General features: G+C 41.8%; 1 protein-coding gene across 6 annotated transcripts; it reads right to left on the reverse strand.

The window, feature by feature from the left end:
* Positions 1 to 4,460: 4,460 nt before the first annotated feature.
* On the reverse strand, positions 4,461 to 9,434 carry aktip (akt interacting protein). Of its 6 annotated transcripts, XM_068760912.1 has the most exons (11): positions 9,392 to 9,431; positions 9,171 to 9,277; positions 8,567 to 8,678; positions 7,682 to 7,893; positions 7,434 to 7,498; positions 7,067 to 7,167; positions 6,545 to 6,633; positions 6,150 to 6,248; positions 5,893 to 6,000; positions 5,711 to 5,771; positions 4,461 to 5,616 (listed from the first exon to the last, which is right to left on the reverse strand). In XM_068760912.1, exons 3-11 carry the CDS (start codon positions 8,612 to 8,614, stop codon positions 5,512 to 5,514), a joined length of 888 nt encoding a protein of 295 aa, XP_068617013.1. In that variant the 5' UTR covers positions 8,615 to 8,678; positions 9,171 to 9,277; positions 9,392 to 9,431; the 3' UTR covers positions 4,461 to 5,511. The 6 variants fall into 6 exon arrangements, with proteins under 6 accessions (XP_068617013.1, XP_068617037.1, XP_068617005.1 ...); XM_068760936.1 differs by lacking the exon at positions 9,171 to 9,277 and having other exon boundaries at positions 7,682 to 7,890; positions 9,392 to 9,434; XM_068760904.1 differs by lacking the exon at positions 9,171 to 9,277 and having other exon boundaries at positions 9,392 to 9,434.
* Between the last annotated feature and the right edge of the window lie 13,427 nt (positions 9,435 to 22,861).

The raw sequence follows: 22,861 nt of genomic DNA on the forward strand, positions 1-22,861 counted from the left end.
GGCTGGGTCCGTAGGTTAACCGGAAGCTTTCAAACTCCACTGGATGCCAATAAGCCTCACTGTCTATACAGATACACCATGTCCATTACGTCGTGTTGCTGTCCAAAACAAAAAGATAAAGACATATTAAAATACAAGACTGATAATAGAAACCTGTCTTACTACAGAGTAGTAATCTGCAACTTCCATCAAAATAAATACACAAACATAATGAAGAAGAGACACAGATTGAGAACATTTTCAGTCTGTTATGACATGACAAAGTATATTTTTTCCCACCATATCTCGACTTAATCTTCATTTTCCATGTCAGCTGGAAGAATTAAATACATGTGCGCACACACACACACACACACACACACACACAAAAGCTTTCAAACGGCAGGTAATGGCAAGGTCACCCAGATCTGGGAGAAAGTCGGTACCGTCAATTATCTATCAGCGCTGCCTTCCGTGTGTAGAAAAGCAGCTGGTGTAAACCAACAGCCAGTCATAAGTAAGTGCCTCTTCCTGTAGCACCCCCCCACACACACACACACACATCACACACACGCCACCCCCACCACCAATGAAGCTGCGTGCCCTGCTACTGCAGTGTGTGTGGGAGGTACAGACAGCTGATAGAATTTCAACAGCCAGGGATACAGGAAGATGACAGCTTACCCAGGTCAGTCATTATGCTCTGTACGCACAAGAGCAAAGATATAATACCTCAGTCCAACCCATACAGATGCTTGATGCATTAATCTAGACTGAGATATATATGCATATAGTACTATTAGAACAAACAAACAAAACAGCAGCCTCCAGTAATTTAAAAGTACCTAACATTGCTCAAAGTAGACTCGCGATATGAAGGGGGGAAAAAGAAATATAGGTGTTATTTTATAGGTAATAACCCATATATCCGAATACACATCTTGTACACTGATGTTGTACATTCTGAGAGCAAAGAACCAACCAAAAGCAGTCTGCCTCACCAGTTTACTAGGTTTGGATAACTTACAAAAACTAACTGACTTTGAAACTTTCCTTGCACTTGTAATGACAATAAAGACCTATTCCATTCTAAAGTGTTGTGGTTTTTAATAGGTAATAAGGATAGAGGGATCATGTATTACTGCGGTATGAGCAATTTACTGGTTAACACCAAGTTAGGTTAGGATGAGCAATACTGTAGAGGTACAACTGCATGATTAAAGTATTATTTACCAACTGTCTGCACAATTGTCCATAAAAACAATTATGTGGCTAGACTAGTATTTGCCCGAATGCAATAGGCGTAACACTTTGGTTAACCCTTGTTATTTTTGGAGATTGCGTAAGACCATGATTTTTAGGAGTTTGCAATGTGTGAATGAAATAATCCTGCGTCGATGTACCACATGTCAAATAACGGCATGTATTCCCAACTGGGACAATAATAAAATACCTGACCTGACATGAGCACCATGTCTCTCCCAAGCTATGCTAAAATGTGTAATTTTCCGTTTTAAAACATTCAGCTCGTGTTGGGAAAAGACTCATGTAGCCAAGGAGACTTGAATTATAACAATCACGCACACGAACTCTCAGTACTGGTGTCTCCCGGCGGACATTGGTGGGAGAAGAAGTGTAAACCCTGGACGGATCTCAACCTACAGCCACTCCTTCCTGTAAGCATTCATTTGTGATTTGCATTTTTCAAGTCACCAGTTCACCGGCTTGTGTTTTGGGCTGTGGGAGGAAACCTAAGGATGTGGAAAGCCTGCAGAGGATTACAAATAAAACAAAAACAAGCAGCAGCGCACACACACACACACACACACAGACACACACACACACACAGACACAGACACACACAGGCCCAGGTTAAAAAGCTTCTGGGTTCTAACCTCTCTGCACTCATACAGGTTGTTCTATGGTTGTTGTTTTTTTTTTGCAGCCATAGCAAAACACAATACAACAAATGTTTTATTTTCCAGTACACACTAATTAATTTCACTTCCGGTTATTAACACGAGTTTAAACCTACATTTCCAACCTGATCAGACAAGGAAGCGGGTTCCAGTTCAACGAGGTGGGGGTGTCAAATCACTGATTACGAAGAATATGGCTTGAGAATGAATGAAGGATGGGAAAACGTGCTTCATCCCGGAAATCGGATACGATAGAACATTGAAACTTTGAAAGTGTAAAATGTTCCTGGGTGACATAATTGGGTCTGGCCCAAAACCACGACAATGCACTAAGTGCACGTCCAAAGTGCATCCTCGTCCTCGTCCTCGTCCTCATCCACGCTGGGATCAAAGAGAAAGTCCATTTTGAGCTGCAGCAACGACGTGGATGGCTTTCAGGCAAACATTTCAGCCTGCTAGCCCAGACAATGCTAACCTTGAGAGACCCCTAAAGCAGGCCCTGAGGCATCAACCTGCCCCCCCCCCCCCTCGTCCAGCTGTTTCCTCCTCCATAATAATCATGGGGGGGGGGGGGCGCGCCTTCCAAACACGTGCAACCCACGTCTCATGTCAACAAGAATGGACAGGCAACTGCCAACGAAGCGTGGGCCAACCCCACGACGGGACACGCGAAACTCCCACTTTGTGATTTAAAACAACAACAAGTGGATGTTGCTGTGGAACAAACTCAGCCGGCGGAAGCGAGACCGGCTTGTTGGTACGACGCCGCAATGGCCACCGGACAAACGGCAACAATGTTGCAATGGCTGCGGCGGCAACAGTTTCTTCGTGTTCTCGTGGGGAGTTTTGCGTTAAACACGAGACACGGGGCTCACCTCCGAAGTCAGCATCATCATCCTCCTCCTCCTCTTCTTCAGTCTGGAGACACAGAAATGGCCTCAGAGCCCCCCCCCCCCCAGGCCAGACGGGCGGCAAAGTGTTGCGCTACTTTGAAGACGACGGTCCCGCCGAGTGGGGGACGGGGGGGGGGACAAAACGAACGGGACGGTCCGATTTATCGATTTTGAAATGTTAGTCCGGGGAAAGCCGAGCCGAGCCGAGCGGAGCCGAGCCCACGCACGTGCTCCTCCACTCCGGTCGCCACCGGACTCGAGAGGTGTCGTGACGCTTCCTCGCCAAGGAGGAAGATGGGGGGAGGAGGAGGAGGAGGAGGAGGAGGAGGGGAGGCCAGAGATAGGAGAGAGAGGTCGACAGTGATGGTGCGCGTGATAAACACAAGCAGTCCGTCCCCGCGCAAGTTGCGCTTTTCCTTTTAAAGCTCCGACTATCACAGTTCCTGCGTCCCGCACCGGGGCAGCGGGAGCGGGCGGTGCTTCCCGAGCCCGGCGGGTCGCTGTCAGTTCAGGACCACCATGAACCAAGAACCCCGAATGAACCACTTTGGAACCCACGCGAATATTCACTTTAACCGGCAAACCGTGAGGGGGGGGGGGGCGACGGCGTTTCCTGCTTTCTATGGAGGTCACGCGAAACTAGTTCGGACAAGTTCGTCAAGTCGAGTGTTTATTTCTGTCGGGAAAGAGACGCTCAGCGAAGCGACCCGAATGACAGCTCCCTCCCCGACGCGGAGCGGAAACCCCGGTAATCTGTAAAGAAGTGACATTTCTTACCTGAAGCCAACTAAAAAATAAAAATAAAGTGCGCCAGCAGACGACAAACGCAGGAAGAGTGTTATCAGCGAAGTTATGACTGTGTTGTTAGTTGTGCTCCTGCTGGCGAGCACGGCGCAGCGGCTCGACCGCTGCTGCTGCTGACGTGCCTGTGATAACACCTCATTTGCATATTAGTGACGCCCTCTCTGATTGGGCCGCTAACAATTTGCTACAGTTTCAGCTTTTCGTGTAAAATTAAATTCCGGGTTAGCCCAGCCCAAGCGCTTTTTTTAGTGCTGTGACCCCCCCGCGCCCCCCAAACATCGCTGGACGGCGGGTAATTAAATGACGGTATCGTGTCTAAAGTCCTTATCTTGACAGAGTGCATAAGATGGCCGCGCACCGTCACCAGCCAATCCGGAGAGGGTTTACTTTTGCACACGCGCCAGAGGCTTTTCTCGGCGCGAGCCTCCTATAGGAGCGCGCTCGACCGCAGGTACGGTGTCGCCATCTGCTGGCAGACAGGCAACATGGCGATCTCACCCCAATTAGGACGGACGTCATCTCAAGCGTCCTCATTAAACGCCAGGGAGGTTTAATATTCTAGGCCGGGCATACCTGTAAAACGAGAATGGTCTTCTATTTTATCCAGTTTGTAATGAACTATAGGCACCGCCTAATGCAAACCTTTTCTACCCAATGAGTTTAAATCATTTAAAAACATTGTTCAGTGCAGATACGCGTCATAGAAGTAGAAAACAGATCCTAACTGAAAACGCCTTCAGATTTGTCGATATAAATTCTGCTTCATATTTACAAAAACATTTTGAGTAGCACCCCACAACTGCAAATAAATTATTGAATCGTTAGTGTTTGATGATTTTTATTGATTTCGGGGGGGGGGGGGGGGGCAACAACAACTTCCATCTAAAGGTCATTCATGGAGCCACGTCTTTAACAAACTGGAGTGTGACAAAGACAGTGTTAACCACATCGATGTTGTTACATCCACAGCAACCTTGTCTGGCACAACAGGGAAAGTTTATCCTTGTACGAGGATGAATCATTTTGTGCTGCTTCAGAACTAGTTAATGAGTAAACCATTTCAAACTGAAATGAAGATTTCCCATGAACCACCTTTTGACTTGTAAAGACGTACGAAAGCATTTGTGAACAAGGCTACGAAAAACAAATCATAGAAAAGACAGGCAATGCTGAAGATAGATTTCGTTTGCAGTCCAAGCTTTTGCAAAGCAATGATTCACACACCAAACCTTTAATAACCAAAGCATTCAAAATGAGTTTAAATATCAGATAAAAAGGTTTGTGCGTACTAATTTAGCATTTTAACTAAAAAAAAACATTTCCTGTCCTGCTTTAAATATATATTAGGAACTATGTAAGACATTAGTTCACACAGTGGAATTAAAAAGAAACCGTCCTGACAGAGGCAAACAAAACCGATCATAATCAGTGTGTGTGTGGGGGGGGGGGGGCAGAAATTAGGATGTTTCAAATGAATCAAACTAACCAATCAACAGTCCTGAGCCAATCTCAACAAGTGGTATAGATCGTACAGTCCAATATACTTACCATATGAAGCAAAGTGCTTCGCTTTCTGCTCCGTTTGGGACAGTTAAACGTCACCTCACCCAACATGGGCGTGGATCCAGAACCGTGAAAGCTCTTTGACTGCAGTGTTGCCTAAACTGGTCCAGAGACGTCACTCTGTCATTTGCTGTTTAACACGATCCACACTTCACTTGTTCTAAACGCCGTCTGAGGAGAGGCCTAAAAGAAAGCTTTTAAAGCTGAGCTATAATGTTGAGATTTCAGAACAAGTTCTCCCAACTGGTTTTCCAAGAAGCCAGCTCACAACCAACAGCTGAGGTAAGCGAGTCGCATGACATCCAACGTGTGTGTGCGCCTCCCTCTGGTGGTTGAGCGTCGGCACTGCAGATTCAGCTCTGGAGCGGGTCGTCTTTACTGAAAGGCTGCGTCGATCCGGGCTTCACCCAAGACAAGCCGGACACCTGCATTCCCTTTGTGTGATCCTCGGGTCGCCTCTAAAGCAACACAGGGATATTAGAAGCTGCATAACAGAACATGCATCTAGTATAACCATAAGCCAACGGCAAAGAGGGTAAACCTGCTTCTTACCTTGTGAGTGAACATGTGCGCTTTTGCTTCGTCATGAACTGCTGGGTTCCACGGAGAAAAACTACCAAATAGGAAAAAGAAAAGTAGCAATGTCAGCGGTAACAGTAGCGTTCCCCATTCAGATTCAGCACACACAAACAGGGTGTGTGTTTGGTTGTACAAGTAAGGGTTGAGGAAGGAACCTTATTGCGTAGGGATCATCGACTTTGGGCGGGTCAAAGAGATGACTGTTGCATAGTTTCACACTGTCCACCACTTTGATTTTGAACAAATGGACGTCTTTTTCATATCTGAAAGGACAAAAGCAGTTTTGCTTTGTGATGAGGGTTACTGAAACAAAAGTAACTTTGGTTCTTTAAAACAAAGAAAAAAAACCTTGTAAAGCACCTTTATAACCAATAGCTCTATATAAATAACGAAAGGAGATTCAGAAACTTACAGCACAGCCGCCTCTGGATTGAGCGGTTCTGTGGTGCTGATCTTGTAGAAGATTGCTCGTGCGTACATCAGGACTTGCCAGATGTGGTTGTGATTCCGTCTGCAAAAGCACACAAGGAGTGAACATCACTGACCTGCCATTAAAAATCTTCATTTCCATGACGACAAAAGTGAACATCCTACCGAGACAGAGTTCTAATTGCATCCAATGACTCGTTTTAAATGACGACATCTTTAAGAACAAGGCATTTGTAGGGCATACCCGAGATACTGCCCCTCAAAGACGTTGGATTTATAAAATTGATTCCCTTCAGACTCAGTTTAATTCAGTTCAATTCAAATGATGTCCTCGAGGACTCAGACAAAATGGCTGAAGAGCACCAAGCTGGTCTTTACCTCCATATGCTGAAGGCTCTCCTGACATCAAGCTCTCCAGACACTGGGTCGACGAGAGGATGGAAGACGGGGATGTCAAATATTAATTTCTGAAACAAATCACAAACGGAAGAGATGGTGAAGTGAGGTTTTTCTGCAATAACATTTTACAGCCGTGCCTTAAAACAAAACCAAAGACCGAAGGCGACGGAGCTTTCAGTGTGGTGGCACCACATTCAGACACCAACTCCTCCAAAAAGAAAAATTCTTATTCTACAAAGCAGCCCGTGTTAAATGTGTACTTTGAAAAGATGCCACACAAATTTCAGCTATAATGGATTTTTTTTCAATTAGGATTTTTCAGAAAACATTTAAGCATTTTAAAGATCTGTAAACCATCTGCAGACAAGAAAAAACTATTTTATTTTGATTATTTCCTTATAAAACAAGAATCACTTATCATTAATAACCTTTGTTTTTGAAGAGGGAAAACAAAAAAAGAATAAAAGTAACTTATGTATGACACAAGTCTATTATACTTACAGGACACTCTCCATCTGGATAGTTATCTGGAATATACACAGTGAATTTGAAGACTCCGTCCTGGTACAAGCCATGCCTGATGAATATGACCCCAAACCACACTAACCAACGGGAGAAACAATGTCACAATCTTTACTTCATTGATATTGGTATTCTGCAGAAAATAGTGTTTGTAATCGTCTGTATAGGATCAGGGGTTCTTACAGAAAAACAGAAAAAAAGTATAAAATATTATACTGTTTTTATTTCTTTATTAAGTTTAGTTAAATCTGTGGATACACAGCATTCAAACAGGAATCCAAGAGTAGACACATTTTATTATTACGTATATCAAACATGCATGGAGCTAGGAACAAAGGGTGCTTACTTAATGCTGATTTGTAAGATGGCTGTACATAAATTCCAGGAAGTTTCTGCTTAATCAAGAGTGTGCTGCAAATTAGATGATAAAAGATTAGAAAAAACATTTTATTTTCATCTCAGGTATCATTTTTAAAAGGACTTTTTTTAATCTGCTGTAATTCTGATTCTGCTTTCGTCTCTTGAAAGCATTTACATAACGTAATAGAGTATACTATATTATATGGGGGAGACAGATAGAGGACCAACACTTACAACTCAGCCAGCAGAGAGTACTCCAAGTAAAATGGGCTATAAGAGGCATGCATGCCATTCGCTGACTGAGCAGGGTTGACCGCTGAAGCTGGTTTGGTAATGGCGGCTGCATTCTTCGGAATGGGTGGAAGTTGCTTTCTGCCGAACGACAGACGGGCCGGACTGGTTCTCTGGTCTCCACGCCCGCTCTGTTCCTCGTTGTCAGATCTCTGCTATTTGGGATGAAAAAAATAACACGAATCTCAGCACACGAGTAAGAATTTTGACCAACGCCATCGCTGCAATTTGCTGATGCGTCCAGAATGACGAGAATAGTTGGAGCACAGAATGATAGTAGATATAGAATATTCAGCAGCAGGAGAGCAGGAATGCAAACAAAATGATCAAGAATTGCCTTTTGTCAATATGCAAATTAAAATGATCTAGCAGATAATCGATAAGTCAAACTTGACTGCAGAATATCTTTGAAATGCTCTGGTAAACGGGCAGAAAATAACTCGTACTGTTCAACCTGAAGCGTTTGCCTCCTCTCTCCATCATCATATTGATATTAGCATGTAAAACAACTCCTTACGCTTCCAACCAAAGCTTGAGGCACAGTAACAGAAGTACAATAAAAAGCAGATAAAGAATAAGTTATCATCAAAAGAACTTTCTCTGTTGTTTTTGTTGCAGTATTGAAGGAAACCACCATTAACCACTAGCGGCTAATGGAGGAATGGCTACGTTGCTCAGTAACACACAACCTTGTCAAGCACATTTCAGAGAAAGGCTTTCACAAACTTAAAACATACTCGCACAGCATCACGCTGAAAAGCTTTCAGCCACCGATGTTGATGTTATTGTGCGTAGAGATGGCTTTCAGGACAGCGTGTTAAACGTTACCTTACGGCTTGTACTGGCAGACATGCTCCAGAAGGGGTTCAGGTTCATTCCTCATTCAGACGCTCAGATTGGAGTCCCTCTTCTTACGCAGACACTACAATGCCATTCGCTGCTGTAATGGAGAGAAAGATAATAAAAAAATATGTATATAACTACCGCTGCAGTCAAAACTGTACACACACAAACACAATCAGATAATAACCTGCACTATTTGGTTACGTAGCAATTACCACAGCTGAGTTTCGTTGTATATGATAGCAATTTCTATATTAACCAAATGATTGCTAACAGTACCGAGTGGTGAACAACTAGCAGCTCATTTAGCACCCCGTAGTTATAGTTATAGTTTGGAGTAGCTTCGATTCGCCGTTTTATTAGGCGTGCCAAGTTCAGTTTACGACGTTCACATGTCATAGTACTTCTGACAGAGTAGCATGTAGCGGTTTCATTCGAAACTACCTGTTCGGGTATTTGTAAACACTACGGACCGACGTTATTTAACAGGACAAATGTAATTCTATCTCGCAGTTGGAAATATTCCAAATAGTTTCTTCTGTGCGTAATACTATATAATGTTTATGCCCACGAACTAATGTTGCCTCACCTGTTTGTTCCGTTTGGTCTGAGCGTTATTTATATCATTAGCTTACTAGCTTAACATTAGCATTGCTCACGTCTGGACTTGCGTTGTTTTTTTCTTCAATTCTTGACCTTAATAATAAAACACAATAATTTTGCTCACGATAGTTGGTAGAAAGCTGTAAATGTCCCTTCCACGGTAATGTTATCGTGTGTCCCAGTCTAATTTCCACAAAATGCGCTCACCTACTTGCCATTCCTTTGGGTGTCACTCTGGCTAACACTTGCTAGCTAAATAGTTTGACAGGCAGAGAGGCCAATCTAACTTGGACGGGCGCTTCACTACACGAATTATCATTGGTCTAGACAAATACGTCATCGCATCTGATTTGCTGCCACTTCTGTCACGTGGCTCGCGCTTTCCTAACAGGAAATCGCCTGGTGAAACGATGAGGGTCTCGTTGTTATCAAACTTGATTGTCAAATCAATAAAGTTTGTCAGTTCATCTCCAGAATATTCCAATCAGGGGCGCAAACGATTTTAGGTCCCCGACCAAGACAGAGATGGTTCATTCCTGGTTATTGGTGACTTTTCCGTCCCCAGGAAATAACTCTTAATCAAAGGCGGAGTTTGCGGGGGGCATTGCCCCCCCCTAGCGTCTGAAAAATGTCACTGCAATGTACTCCACAGCAACGACAAGAATGGGCCATTTGAAATGACATGACACCGCAGTAGCAAACCCCCCTTGTGGGGCTCCACCCCATCTGCCTTCAGCCGCCTGCACCTCATGCTGTCATCTTTTTTTCTTGTTCTTTCTTTTATTTTTTTGTTTTACATTAGAATGGCATGGAAAAGACACCCTGATCAAGAAGGTTTTACACCCAAGTTGAGACTCAGCCATTGATTTTGAGCTGTAATGTTATCTGGTAAATTGAGTGCAAAATGTCTGGTAATGTGGGATTATTCATCCTCTCCTTTGATTAATTTTTTTCTTTTACTTCTTTCTACATCGTTCTGGGGAGGAATACTCAGCACCAGGGACTACAGAAGGTTTAACAATCATATCTAGAACGTGAGCTCGGTGGTTGCCGCTTGTCTGGAGAGTCTGGCGTTGGATGCGGTTCGGAAACACCCTCATCCTGCTGAACCGACGAGGATGAGCCACAGGCTTCTTACACAAAGGACCTTCATCAGTCCTTTGTGTAAGGAGCCATTATACTACATAAATGGTTCTATATAAAACCTAGTTCTATATAACTTTATGTTTCCTCTTTAGTTATTTTAATGCTTTGGTCTTCTGCACAGCTCAAATCTCTTGCCTCTAGAACTAAGAGGCATGCGAGCCATCTGTGTCACGAGTTTCTTTAGTTTTGACCATGCTTCATTGGCAGTTCATTCGTCATATTGATTGATTTCCAAACAATTACTGCTAATTATTTCCCTGCGTGAGGAAAAGAAAAACTAATTTAATGCATGGGTGGTTGCATTAATTGGGCAAAATGACATTGTCCAACTTTCAGAGAATATACAAATCATTGAATCTATTAATATCTGCTTGTGTAATGTTCCACATGCACTTGGCAGACAAAGGTAATTAGTGTCCTGCCTCTTTAGTGGGGCAGCCAACAATGCAAGGTCACCGCCACTCTCCAGACATGTACAAATCAAAGACCACCTCAAAACAAATAAGTTCATGCCTGCTTTGCCTTCCATGACATTGAGATAGAGTATCTGACACAAACAAGGATGCAAATCTCAACACAACTCTTTTTGTAATGAGTTCTCTTTTTTTTTGTCTTTGCGATTAATTCTTAATATAATCAACTATTGTGACCTTGTTTGGTCAAACAAATACGCTAATGAGTGTAAAGTGGGAAGATTGGATTAACTAATTAAATATATGAGCCATTGGAGCTTCCTTTTATAGTGGGGAATTCAATGCAGCTTTGTTATGAGTTTTAGTTCTTTCTTTCTCTTTTTTTTTTTTTTTTTTACCTCACAGGACATTTTTATTTAATTTAGAATTTATTTGAGCAGCAAAAACAATAAATACCTAATTTTGTTGATGAATGCCAAGATGCAGCGACATACATTAGTAGCAGCATTTGATCTGTTTACATTTCTCATGTATATCAATTGTTTTCTTGGATATTTTATTGTCTGATTGTTCCAGCATGAAATATTTATATATCATGGCTTCAGTAGCATTTTCAAGCTACACACCTTCTGCTGTCAACAGAATTCAAATTTAAGATGAAATATGTTCCCTTCTGTCAGTCCATTTCTTCAGAGATTTTATGCCCACTGATTCAGATCTACAATTTGGTTTAAAAGACAGTAAAGAATTACAATTGGCCATCCCTGGTGAAACCTGTCTTGACAGTGGGGACACATAAAAAGCGAAAAAAGATGACTCTGTGTCCAAATAATATGTAATAACAAAGTTAGTTTGAATAAAGAAAGATTTAAATGTAATATTCATTTTGGATATATGAACAACTTGGGAATTAAGGTAAAAAAAAGATCAAAATCTTTCATATGGCAATAGTATTTCTTTATCCCGAAGGCTATGGCCTGGCTGAAACCGCAATGCAGCAATTATTTGCTGTAATGACTGCAGTTCATATAAGTCTGGAGATTTTAATATACCAAATGAGATAATTATTGGTTTATTATCACCTTTTGATTGACAGTGACAAGTGTTGGTTAGACTTTGATCTGAGCATGATAAAGAAGCTCTCAGCAAAAGCTCTCGATAACCTCAGCCAACAAATAGAGAGAGAAATCTCCACGCATATTAATTCCAATTGTCAGATCCCCGTGGTCGCGGCGGCGGCGGGGGCGGGGTAATCTGTTAGGCAGCGCCTTCCTTTCGCTGAGTGGCATTTTACACAACTAATGAAAAAGAAATCCATTGCGCTGATCATATGCATAGATTTCCTTCTAGAATAAAGATGAGACGGAAATATTCATAATAAAAGTAAAGGTCACTCGCTCTTGTAGCTAAGCTGCCTTAGCTGCAGTCTTTGCAAAAGCAGTTGCCAGGTTTCAGTGATAAAACAGGATATAGGAAAGACGTCAAGTTTGAACCCCACGGAGGCCAAGAGGTGAGACGCTGCACTCAAGCCGTATTCTGTAGCCCCCTGGTCATTTGTTTATATGTCGCCCACAACCAACACTACAAATGCCAGCTCCAAGATGGATCTCGGTCAGGGCTGTCCGCTCCAGCATCCAGTGGAGGTTGAAGGTCAGTCACACAGTTGTAATTTACATATTGTCATCCTTCCGGTGATTTTACGATATCAAAGCTAGTGTCTACAGTTCTCAGGGATTTAGTCGAGTCCAGTTAATGTAATGGAAATTTGAATGGCACTTCTCTTTTCTTCAGCACATCCTTCCTGCCCATCTCTGAATTTAGGTCGCCTCGACTTCTTCAGGAATATGAGAAGTGGAGTGTCGGGGGCGCAGAGAGACATGTCTCACCTCTGAAGGACATTCACAGCAATATTATTGCCGCTGAGCCCTGTCTTCATATGCGTCATACCTTGGCATTTATTAGCGGCATGCACTAAGTACTACGGCTACGTTATTGAATTTGAATATCAGCTACTAGCCACTTTCGCCAGGACTGGAAATATATTCTAATAAGATGAAGCGATCTCATTTAATATCACCCAAACTAATAAAAGCGGAACAGATTGAAAAGTCTATGTATGAATATTGCTAGGCAGCAGGAGTGATCAAAAAAAAAAAAAAAAAGCCCAGCCTGGTCTGTCATATGCAGATATTGCGTCAGTTGTAAAATCAGGTGTTGGAGAATATTTGGACTCCGTGATGATCAGTGAAGAAGCATCAGGAATATTTTGGTCCTCTTGTGTTTGAGATAAAGTCTAACCAGACAGAAGTATTCTGATTCCAATTCAGCAGTTATGGCGATATATATCCGAATATAATAATTAGCAACTCAGCATACAGTATATACCCTTTGTCTTTTGTGTGTGTGACCTCAGTGGATGTTAGCATAATTCTACGCCCACATTTTTTTTTCTTCCTCTCCTTGAGTTGAATTTGGACATCCTGTGAGAATGTGAAACATCCCCAATGCCATGTGTTTTAAAACAAAATCAAAATAATATGCATGACCACCATATGAGAAGATCACCCCCCCCCCCCCCCCCCTTAAATCTCTAAACACCGGCTTTCTGAAGTGGCATCGGTCCAACAGCAGTCATGTCATTCTGTGCAAGAGCTTAGCAGCTCAAATTTTGGAATGCGACTTTTTTGTTTTTACGGACTTCACTTCACACAAGTCTGTAATTTCCCTTCTTGTATTGTTGATGGACAACATTTTTTGGGGCTGGTGTGTGTGTGTGTGTGTGTGTGTGCACGCGCGTGTGTGAGAGAGAGAGAGAGAACGGCATCCTATTGCCAAGACATCTGACAGGCCCAGTCCATCTGTGCGTAAATGTTAACTCTCAGCGGAGCTGCGACTGTCACTCATTGGCCAGCCGCTGCAGTGCCAAGCATTGATCGCAACATATATCTTTGCTCTGTACTTTGCAAACGGCTGCAGAATTGATTCGCAGCAAGTCAATGACCAAATCTCTTTGGAAACATTTTTTATTTATGTGTGTGTTTATGGGCATAGCTTAGAGGGCCATTAACGGGATTACCTTTGAGGCTTGGCTGAACAACAGATGTTCAAGGACAACTTGATCATTTTGACTTGCGCGGGGCTGCAGTTGCTGGAATCAAGTGATACGTCTGTAAGGAGGGTTTAAATAAAAACGGCCCACAGCCCAACGCAGGTAACAACAGAGGAACCGCAGAATGATGCTGCTAGTGGGGCCATTGTTTAGAGTCGGATCACTGACAGCTTCCTTCAGACCAGAAAACCCATTTAATGAATAGGGATATAAATGACAAAATGATTAAAGTATTTGTTGGTGCCATTTTAACTATTGATCGCTTTAAGCCTGTCTGTGTCTTGTGTGATACACAAATCTACGTCATCAAACAAATTCTGAAGAATTTATGTGATACGCTGCAAATCATTTAACTGAGCGGCACACAAACAAAGCTTAATTTAATACATACACATGCTCAAAACATTTTTAATTATGAAAGTGTTTAAATATAATTTATTTAAAAAGAATACAGCCAAAGCAAAAGTGCCCGAGCATAAGAAAAGCATTTTCAATAAAAGCAGCTCTCGCCTCCAGAAAGGCCTGTTTTAATTTATGCAAAGTAGTGCATGCAATTATACAAGCATCTATATTGAATTCAAATTAACGTTTGATACGGATATTTTTATTGTATTTAAATAATCCCAACTCAGCACAAAATATATTATTTCTGAGAGAATATCGTGTTCTTTCATTCTATTCAATCCCCCCCCCCCCCCCTTCGCTCATGAATCAAATGGTGAATAAAATGTGTTGCAGGGACCCACGCGCCGCCTTTCAAGTCCATCCTTATCTTCAAACTTATTAAAATGAAGTCTGAACACAGAATGGTATTTAGAAAGTTTAAGTGAAACAATTTACATTGGGAGTGTGTGTGAAAATGCAATTGCATTCTTTCACTAAGCCTCACAATCGCTGTCATCCACTTTGAGCTCTGATTGTTTTCCACATGGATACCTTCGCTCATTATTACAAAATTATAAACATAAAGAAGATCTCTGTATTCATATTTCTGCTTTTTGTAAAAGCTCAATCAACCGTAACGTTCTAATTTCTTCCTCTGTGAACCTCATTTTATATTATCTCGCTACTCGAGGAAGGGATGTCCCAAAAGGGATTTATTTCATTTATCGGGATTATTGAATTAAATTAAACGAGACACTTACTGCAAACCGAACACAGTTAGGTACCTTATCCACTTATGAGGTAGGCCTGCTTTTCACTGCTATTTAGGCAAACACATTAGGCAGCAAATGCCTTTTGTTGGCTGAGCCTCGGTGACTGCATAATTCATTTGCTCATTAAGGAAATGCGTTGAAAGTGCTGGCGGTAAGTGGAAAAGGTCATGTTTTAAATAGATCTCCACAGTTACACGACTGATGACATATGCATCGTGTTGGTTTACATACGATTTGATGTGTGAACAGACAATAAGAGGATGAAATAAAGGAACAGAGGAAGGCAAAGCTAATTTGACCTAATTATTTGAGCTAAATCAAACTATAAAATAATCTCTGTGCATCACGTACCTCTGAGTTTAGGATCACTTTAAAATTTAAATGCTCTCATTTAAGGATTTTTTTTTTTTTCATAAATAAGCCTGCCGCATACAGACATTGCATGTAACTGTCACAAAATGATTCTTTCAGAAGAGCAAACCTCTTGAAAAACTTTGTCTGGAGAGGCTTTGTGCTGTTCTGGAGATTGGCAGCAGATGGCAGGCTGTTTCCACTGATGAGCCGTCACCAAACACAAACACGTGCTGAACTTCTGTGGCCCCTCTGCTGTGATGTTGGCTTCCCAGACCTCGCTGCTTTTGCGAGTGAAATGCGTTCCCATAAAAAAAAAAATAAGGCATTTTTAAAAGCCAACACCAGTGCTATAACAATCATCTCCCCAAAGCCGAGCTCCACACCCGGGAGCTCTGCACTGCCACACAGGCAGACATGTGGCGGCTGCCACAAACAAAGGCCCCGCACTCTCCTCTCCATTCCTCTTCCATAAGTCTCCACATGGTTACAGGACGGCCTTCCAGGGGCAATTACACCCACAGCCTAGTGTGTGGGGTCTAACAGAGGCCCCAGTCATCACTGAAAACATCAAGGCTCACTATCACATGCACAATATACACATACACCTGCATTTATGCACGCTTTTCATCTAACAGCACCTCTCTCTCTCTCTCTCTCTCTCTCTCTCTATTGCTCTCACACACACACATTTTAAGTGGCTGTGGAAAGTATATCGCTTTTTAACCCTTTATAGCTAAACGTATCATCTTTGATACATTTGGCCTTTCTGGATTTTGAGACTTCTACTTCAGATATTAGATTATTTTTTTTTTGGAAAAAGCCAACACATGCATCTGCATTCTCTATGAAATTATTTTTACAAATTTGTCAGAAGGTTCCATTAAGACCTCATTTTCCAAAAAAAATTGAGTTTTCTGATGATTACTTCATGGTTTGGGCTTTAAAGGGTTAAGAGCAACAAAAACAACAGGGTGACAATCATGCTGTCAGACACTGTTTGTCACCATATTCGGGATACAATACATGAACATGCTTTATATTGTTAATGACATATGTGCCACAAGAGAGTCAGATGACACGCTGAAACCAAAAGGCACATGGAGAGACTTGAGTTTTAGCCTCCTTTACACGTCTGAACTACAACCATAACTGCTCTGCTCCCCCCTTCCTGTCAGAGGTGTTTACATTTTCATTAGTGCATAAAGTAATAACATCCAGCCTTATCAGGTTGATCAATGTGTCTAAATGAATGGATGGCCGGCGATAGAAACCGTACTCCTGTGCCTTGATATAGTCATCAATACCCACAAGGCCATGTGTCATCCAGCTAACCTGCTGAGTGGGGGGTTCACATGCCTCCATGATACCTCAGTGAGAGGCCACGCTTCATATTCTCACCCCGACGTTGAGGTGGCAGCTTGTTAAATAATTTGTGCTTCTTTACCGGGGTCATTGGATATAGAATCTGGTTGCTGAATTATTAATCAAGACACAAGCTAAGCAGCCGACTTCTGTTTCCCTCCTTGTGTCATCCAGATTGTCCGCCAGTCTCCCCTGCATTCATACAAACTTGCTGTCTAATTGCTCTGGATTGGAACCTGAATTACAGCCTTCGGGTGTTAGGAAGAGTGTGTCCTGAGCATGACCCGCCGGATCTTGAAAAAGAAAACCACGCACAGCTGTAGAGTCTATTTTCATTTTGTGTGTAAAAATAAAACAAAAACCCATTACTGCCAAGGCTTTGTTTAGCTACATAATTGCTTTTCATTATTCAGTGCACAGTTGATACCCACAGTGTCGGTTGAAAGAGGCGCAGTTGTTCGAGTGCGGCTGGAAATGAAATCTTTTATTGATAGTGCTGTGTCTCAGATCTGATTCTTACAAATGCCGAGTGATAAAACTGGAGCCTGATTGTCTGTCTGTCTCTGTGAATACTAATGACACTCTTTAGATAGTTACACGTGCTTGTGGTAGCCTCGATAGTGGAGACGTAGACTTGTTATAGAAAGACTTTCCTCTCAGGGCACCAAAAATGGATGCAAATTCTCGAGCCAATAAAATAAAGTTTGCCAAATCTTACAATTCTCTTTAAGGAATTGTTCAACACAGAAATGATCTTATTCCCTCATGGAGGAGGGTTAGAAAAAAAATCTATACCACTCTCATATCTATAAATATAAGTCTACTACATATTCAAATTCTACCTTACCTTAGTACAGACAATAAATAGATCTAGTATCGTATCTTGTTTTGCTAATCTGAAAATTAAGGGATAAAGGACAGGACAAGTCTGTTGCTGGGCCCTTTTTGACCATATTCCTTCTACTTATAGGATACGGAAGCAATGATGCAGACTTTGACATCTTGCCAAAGGAGAAGCCAAGATAAGTTGAGGTAAGATATGAAGAGCTGGTCGCTTGAATGTAGCAATGAGCCGATCTCCTTGAAGGACGTCTAACTGGAAGAATCAAGGAGAGATCAAGCTTTAGCCTGCGACTGGCCCCGACGGTGTCCACACTTCCAAATATGTAATGCTATCATCACTGGAAAATCAGACACCAATAGCTGAATCAATGTCATCAAGGCTCAGCTAAATTGTTTTGGCTCCTGGAACTGTCTGATTCCTGTGTGGGTTCCTCAAAAAATTTCCCATTACAGTAAATTCTGCTCATACTTAACTGTCTATGTGTGTATTATTGACAGCTTTATTTACGCTCATATTTCCTTCTATCTTCTGTTGTTTCTAGAAGCACTGATGTAAGACTAGGATCTCTACCTCAGGATCATTTTCCAACATGGTTGTCAGGGTTCATGTCCCTTTAGAGCTGGCATGAGCAATAGGGCTATAAGTCTGAGGCACATGATAAAAAGGACGGTAAAAGATAGAGCTTTTGAAGAAAAAAAAAATACTTCAAGACAGGAAGAATGACACTTAGTCCTTAATCATCGCTGTGTCTGCAGGGATCCCCTGCACTTTTGTGTCTATTACAGATAATGGTCTTTCCTTACTTGACAGCACATCTTTGCAGAGCCAGAGCTCTGTAACCAATGCTTAAGTGTACCAGGGTGACAAAGCGTTGCTAGATTTGGTAGTGTCAGTGCTCATCATGTAGTGACATTGCTGACAGCTGTGGTGTTAAGACAGGGAGGCTGCTGAACGGAGTCAGAATAGATTCTTCGTGCAGTAGACCCAACTTCCAAAAACAATGACTTCCCTAAGGATCATGCTTCAATATGCAACCAACATCGCCAGCTGCAAGCACTCAAAGGCAGGGAGGGGAAGTTATGGAAATGTTGGAGTGCAAACCAAAATGCTGCTTCAATTATTGGAATGCATGGACTCTTATGTTTCAGGAGAAAAAACAGGCAAAATAAGTACCGCACAAGAATTAGTGTCTTTTTCTTTCTTCTTTTGGATAGCTTTTTTTTCTTTCTTTTTTTTAACTTTACTCACAGGCTGTCCAAGTTTACTGGCTCCATCCTCCCCCCCCCCTCAAAAAAAAAACTCAGAAAAGGAAAAGGGAAAGTTCCACCCATCAGATTTAACCAGACAATCTTGATTCTGTCCAATTCCATCAGACCTTCTCAAAAAGCCTGTCGGAGGAAATTTGTTCTTGCCAGGTCGTCCACTGATTTTAAGGAACTTCCTGTTTGTTGAAAGCAGTATTGACAAATTGTATAATGACAAATGGTGGCACAAACTATGTGGGTGCATGCTGTCCCGGGACCTCAAACTCAGTTGCAGCTAATTTTGCTCCAACCCTCAAAACCAGCAGAACAACATGACAATGCCCAGACTTTGTCTCTTTCCACACACACACAAAAATGCCTCTGAGGTTTGGCTGGAGGTGAACAATCCACTTTCTTCTGGGCTCCGAACAGTTTTGAAATAAATTGCATTCAACAAGACCAATAAATGCACATTTTATATTCTACCTTTTTGCATTTTGCTCATTTGTACAATCTGCAGCAGTGAGCAGAGTTAGTTAGATTCAGCTTGGCGCCATGGTTAGTTTGTGAAGTCATGCTACTAAAGTGGATTCCAGCGTTCACGCTAACGATCCTGACCCTGGATTGGATTACTGTCATCCGCTATTCGAGGTTGAGACAGGAAGAAGTATGAATGTCAGAGAGTCATTTTCTCAGCGTTTCCATCCAGACTGTGCAGTTTCCCCAGAGCTCTGCTCTTGATATCTTGAAATGTATCATGATTAGTGGCTATGGCTTTTCCTCATCACTTTTCACCTTCCTGTTTAACATATCAATAGTCATATAAATGTAGCGTAATACCGAGTTTGTATGTTGACTAGTAGTGAACAATTTGAAAATCTTCACCTGTTTCAATTTATTTTGTTCATGAACCAACATCTTAGGGATGGTGTGGGGAGGAAGTATGCCCTTATCTGGAGAGAAGAAATGTGTCAAAACATCAGTTTTATATTATAACTTCTTCTCTGGCTACGGAGAAGCCCATGTTTAAGAAACAATTGGATCAGAGTACAGTAATACTTTGACATACGAGTATAATTTGTTTCTGGACCAAGCTCGTAACTCAAATCTCTCATATGTCAAATCGATCTTTCCCATATAAAATAACTGGAAAAAAATATTGCTTGCCGGTTTGCTCGTATCTCGGAACACTCGTATGTCAAGGTATTACTGTATTTGTGTAATCACAACAGTTTAAATACCCTAAACTAAACTATAATACTCCTAACTCAGAATGCCGAATACCTCGTCACCATAATATGTTTCGGTCTGAATGCCTGGAATTGAAAGTAAAACTGTAAAATCTTCATCATTTGGCAGGATAATCTTCTCCCTCGCCCTCCACACCAGGACCTTCTTACCACAAAGTGTCTTCAGAACCCTCCTGTGTGTTTAAACAGGCTCCAGTAATGATTGTGCGAACCATGTGCTTATATGTGGCTGTTCGATTTTGTATCGGTGAACAGTAATGGATCTATTTCATGCCCTGATCATTAGCAGTCTGTGAACACTCTTACGCCAGTGCGGGCCTCATTTCCAGGCCTCTAATCCCACTGAGCAGTGGACACCTAATTCACCCAATGACATGTATTGTGGAAAAATCTGTTCAGTTTTAATAAGTTATCTGTATGCTTAGAGTGGAAGGGAAGGACCCATTTTAATATGTTTATTATAGGAGTGTAGAAGAAGGAGGTGAAGGACGAGTTGGCTTGTGGGTGCCTGGATGACAACCCTGTTGCTGATTGAGTTTGGATTCCTTGGAACAAATAATTAAGGCCTTGGCTCTATCTTCTATTACCTTAATGGACTCTACGGACCACCCCGGCTAAATAATCTATATTCATAGCTCTCTAGACCTCCCAAAAAGTGGCCTATTGGCACGCGGCATCGTGTCACACAAGGCACAAGTAAATAAAAGATGATTTAGTGCATTTTCACTGTGTAACACAGGGTGTATTTTACTTTTACGGCAGCATATTTTGCTCATGATGGAGGGTGAGCACAAAAAGAGTCCATATGCCTCCATAAATCATTCCTTGCGTTCTACCTCAAAAATAGTGCTCACATGATAAATGCGGCTTTACTGGAAGCATTTTCACTCTGAACAATGAGTCTGTGTGTGTGTGTGTGCGTGTGTGCGTCTGTGTGTGACAAATCTGGAAGCATTTTATGGTGAGCCACAGAGGCCTCTGTGATTGGACAAGCTATGTCACTTCTGGTCTTATAAGGAAATAGTGAGTGCATCCCAAGTCATCCATTTGTGGCATGGAAAATGATTTAGGATTCACTACACAGATTGTTTCTATCAAAAGCGCTTATTCTATTTGCTGCCTCGTGCAGACTCATTATCCAGCTCTGTGATTGTTGCCCATAATCAATACTTATGGCTTCTTGGAGCTTCACGCTGACTCAACATGGAAATTACTTTGTCAGTGTCGCAGGGCAATAGCTCTGAATTTCATCACTAACATTATGATATATGAATAAATATGTGAGTAAAAGCACTCAGGGAACAAAAGCAGATGGACTATGAACTTGAGCGTCTTTCTCTCTGAATGATTAGGAGCGGTATAGAGTGCATTATTTAATCTCTTTACAAAAGAAAAATAATGGATTCACAGATCATTATCTATTATTTACAGGACAGTATTTATCTTCAGAGCCAGAGGTGTCCCATTAAGGGCAGCAAGCAGTTGCTTGTACATACTGTACATCCAGAAGCAGCAAACATACCCATTCATTTCTGACCTGCATTTCCAACCATCACTAGACGTGACATTTGGTTTTCATTATTTGCTGACAATGTTGATGTCCTTTGTGAACCTAAACAGTAAACTGACAGAGTTTTTACTGTCTATGTGGGTTCATCGCTACAAAACACACCTTTCACATCAGACCTGACTTTAGATACGTTGTTTTGAATCATCGTCTTTATTCATGCAGCTTTAAGTAGTAATGATTACTGCAGAAATAGGACTGTCAAACGACTGCAATGTTCATTGTGACATTTTAGCAAAGCTTGTACACCCTGGGAAAGAACTGAACTCTAATCATATCATTAACGTGAAAGGCTTTGATGTATGATATCCACTTCATGCAGAACTGCGGACAATAATTAATCACAGTAAATACGCCGTCTTCATGCGGTGGACGCACTTTGGCGATGTCTTACCAAATGAATCACAGCACTTAGGTGGCTATAATAGCCAACTGTTCAACAATCCACAATTTACTGAGAGACAAGCTGGAAAATAATGGAGGGTAAATATCTAATAAATTAAATTTAGGATGAGGAGAAAAAAAGATCAGAGAGGAGAAAGTAAGTCAAATGGGTATTTCAGTTTCCAGTACTTTTTAATTGCTGCAGTTTGAGAATGCATATTCCCTATTGCTGGTGGATGTTTGTGGATTTGGAAAACACTCGATGAAATGCACGCGAGGCTCCAAGAATTCCTCTTCTATATTTCACAAAACCCATTCCGAACAACCCCCATCTTCTCTATTCAAGATAAATGTGAATCCAAAAGGAGAAACTCATGCTTGAAGCAAGGGAGCTAATCTCCCTCCTGCCTGTTTCACTCTTCTGTGTTTAATTGATAGAAATTGCACGCATCAAAGAAAACTCACACTGAGATTTAATGGGCATAAAATGGACATTAGCATTTTAAAGAGGTGGATTAACACATTAATCCTGGCAATTTTCATCCGGCACTTCCAATGAGATCGTCACAGCGCGCAGGCTCCTAATGGGGTTTAACTGGCTCTCTGCTTTAGCGCCGCTCTCAGGGATAACACCAAAACTTTGAGTTTTTAGCGAGGGGAAATGAAGGGGCTTAATTTGTGCTCTTTTAGGATTGAGCGCTTCCTTCCAAGCAAACAGATGTCCACATGAGAAATGACACAAATTGCAACAGGTATACTGATTTTGTACGGAGGGCCGGCGCTGCAGGGACTTGGGTTTCAAATGGTGAAATTGTTCATGCTTTAAAACCAGCAATCAAAGGGGGCT

Source organism: Brachionichthys hirsutus, chromosome 1, assembly GCF_040956055.1.
Source record: "Brachionichthys hirsutus isolate HB-005 chromosome 1, CSIRO-AGI_Bhir_v1, whole genome shotgun sequence".
Classification (NCBI taxonomy): Eukaryota; Metazoa; Chordata; class Actinopteri; order Lophiiformes; family Brachionichthyidae; genus Brachionichthys; species Brachionichthys hirsutus.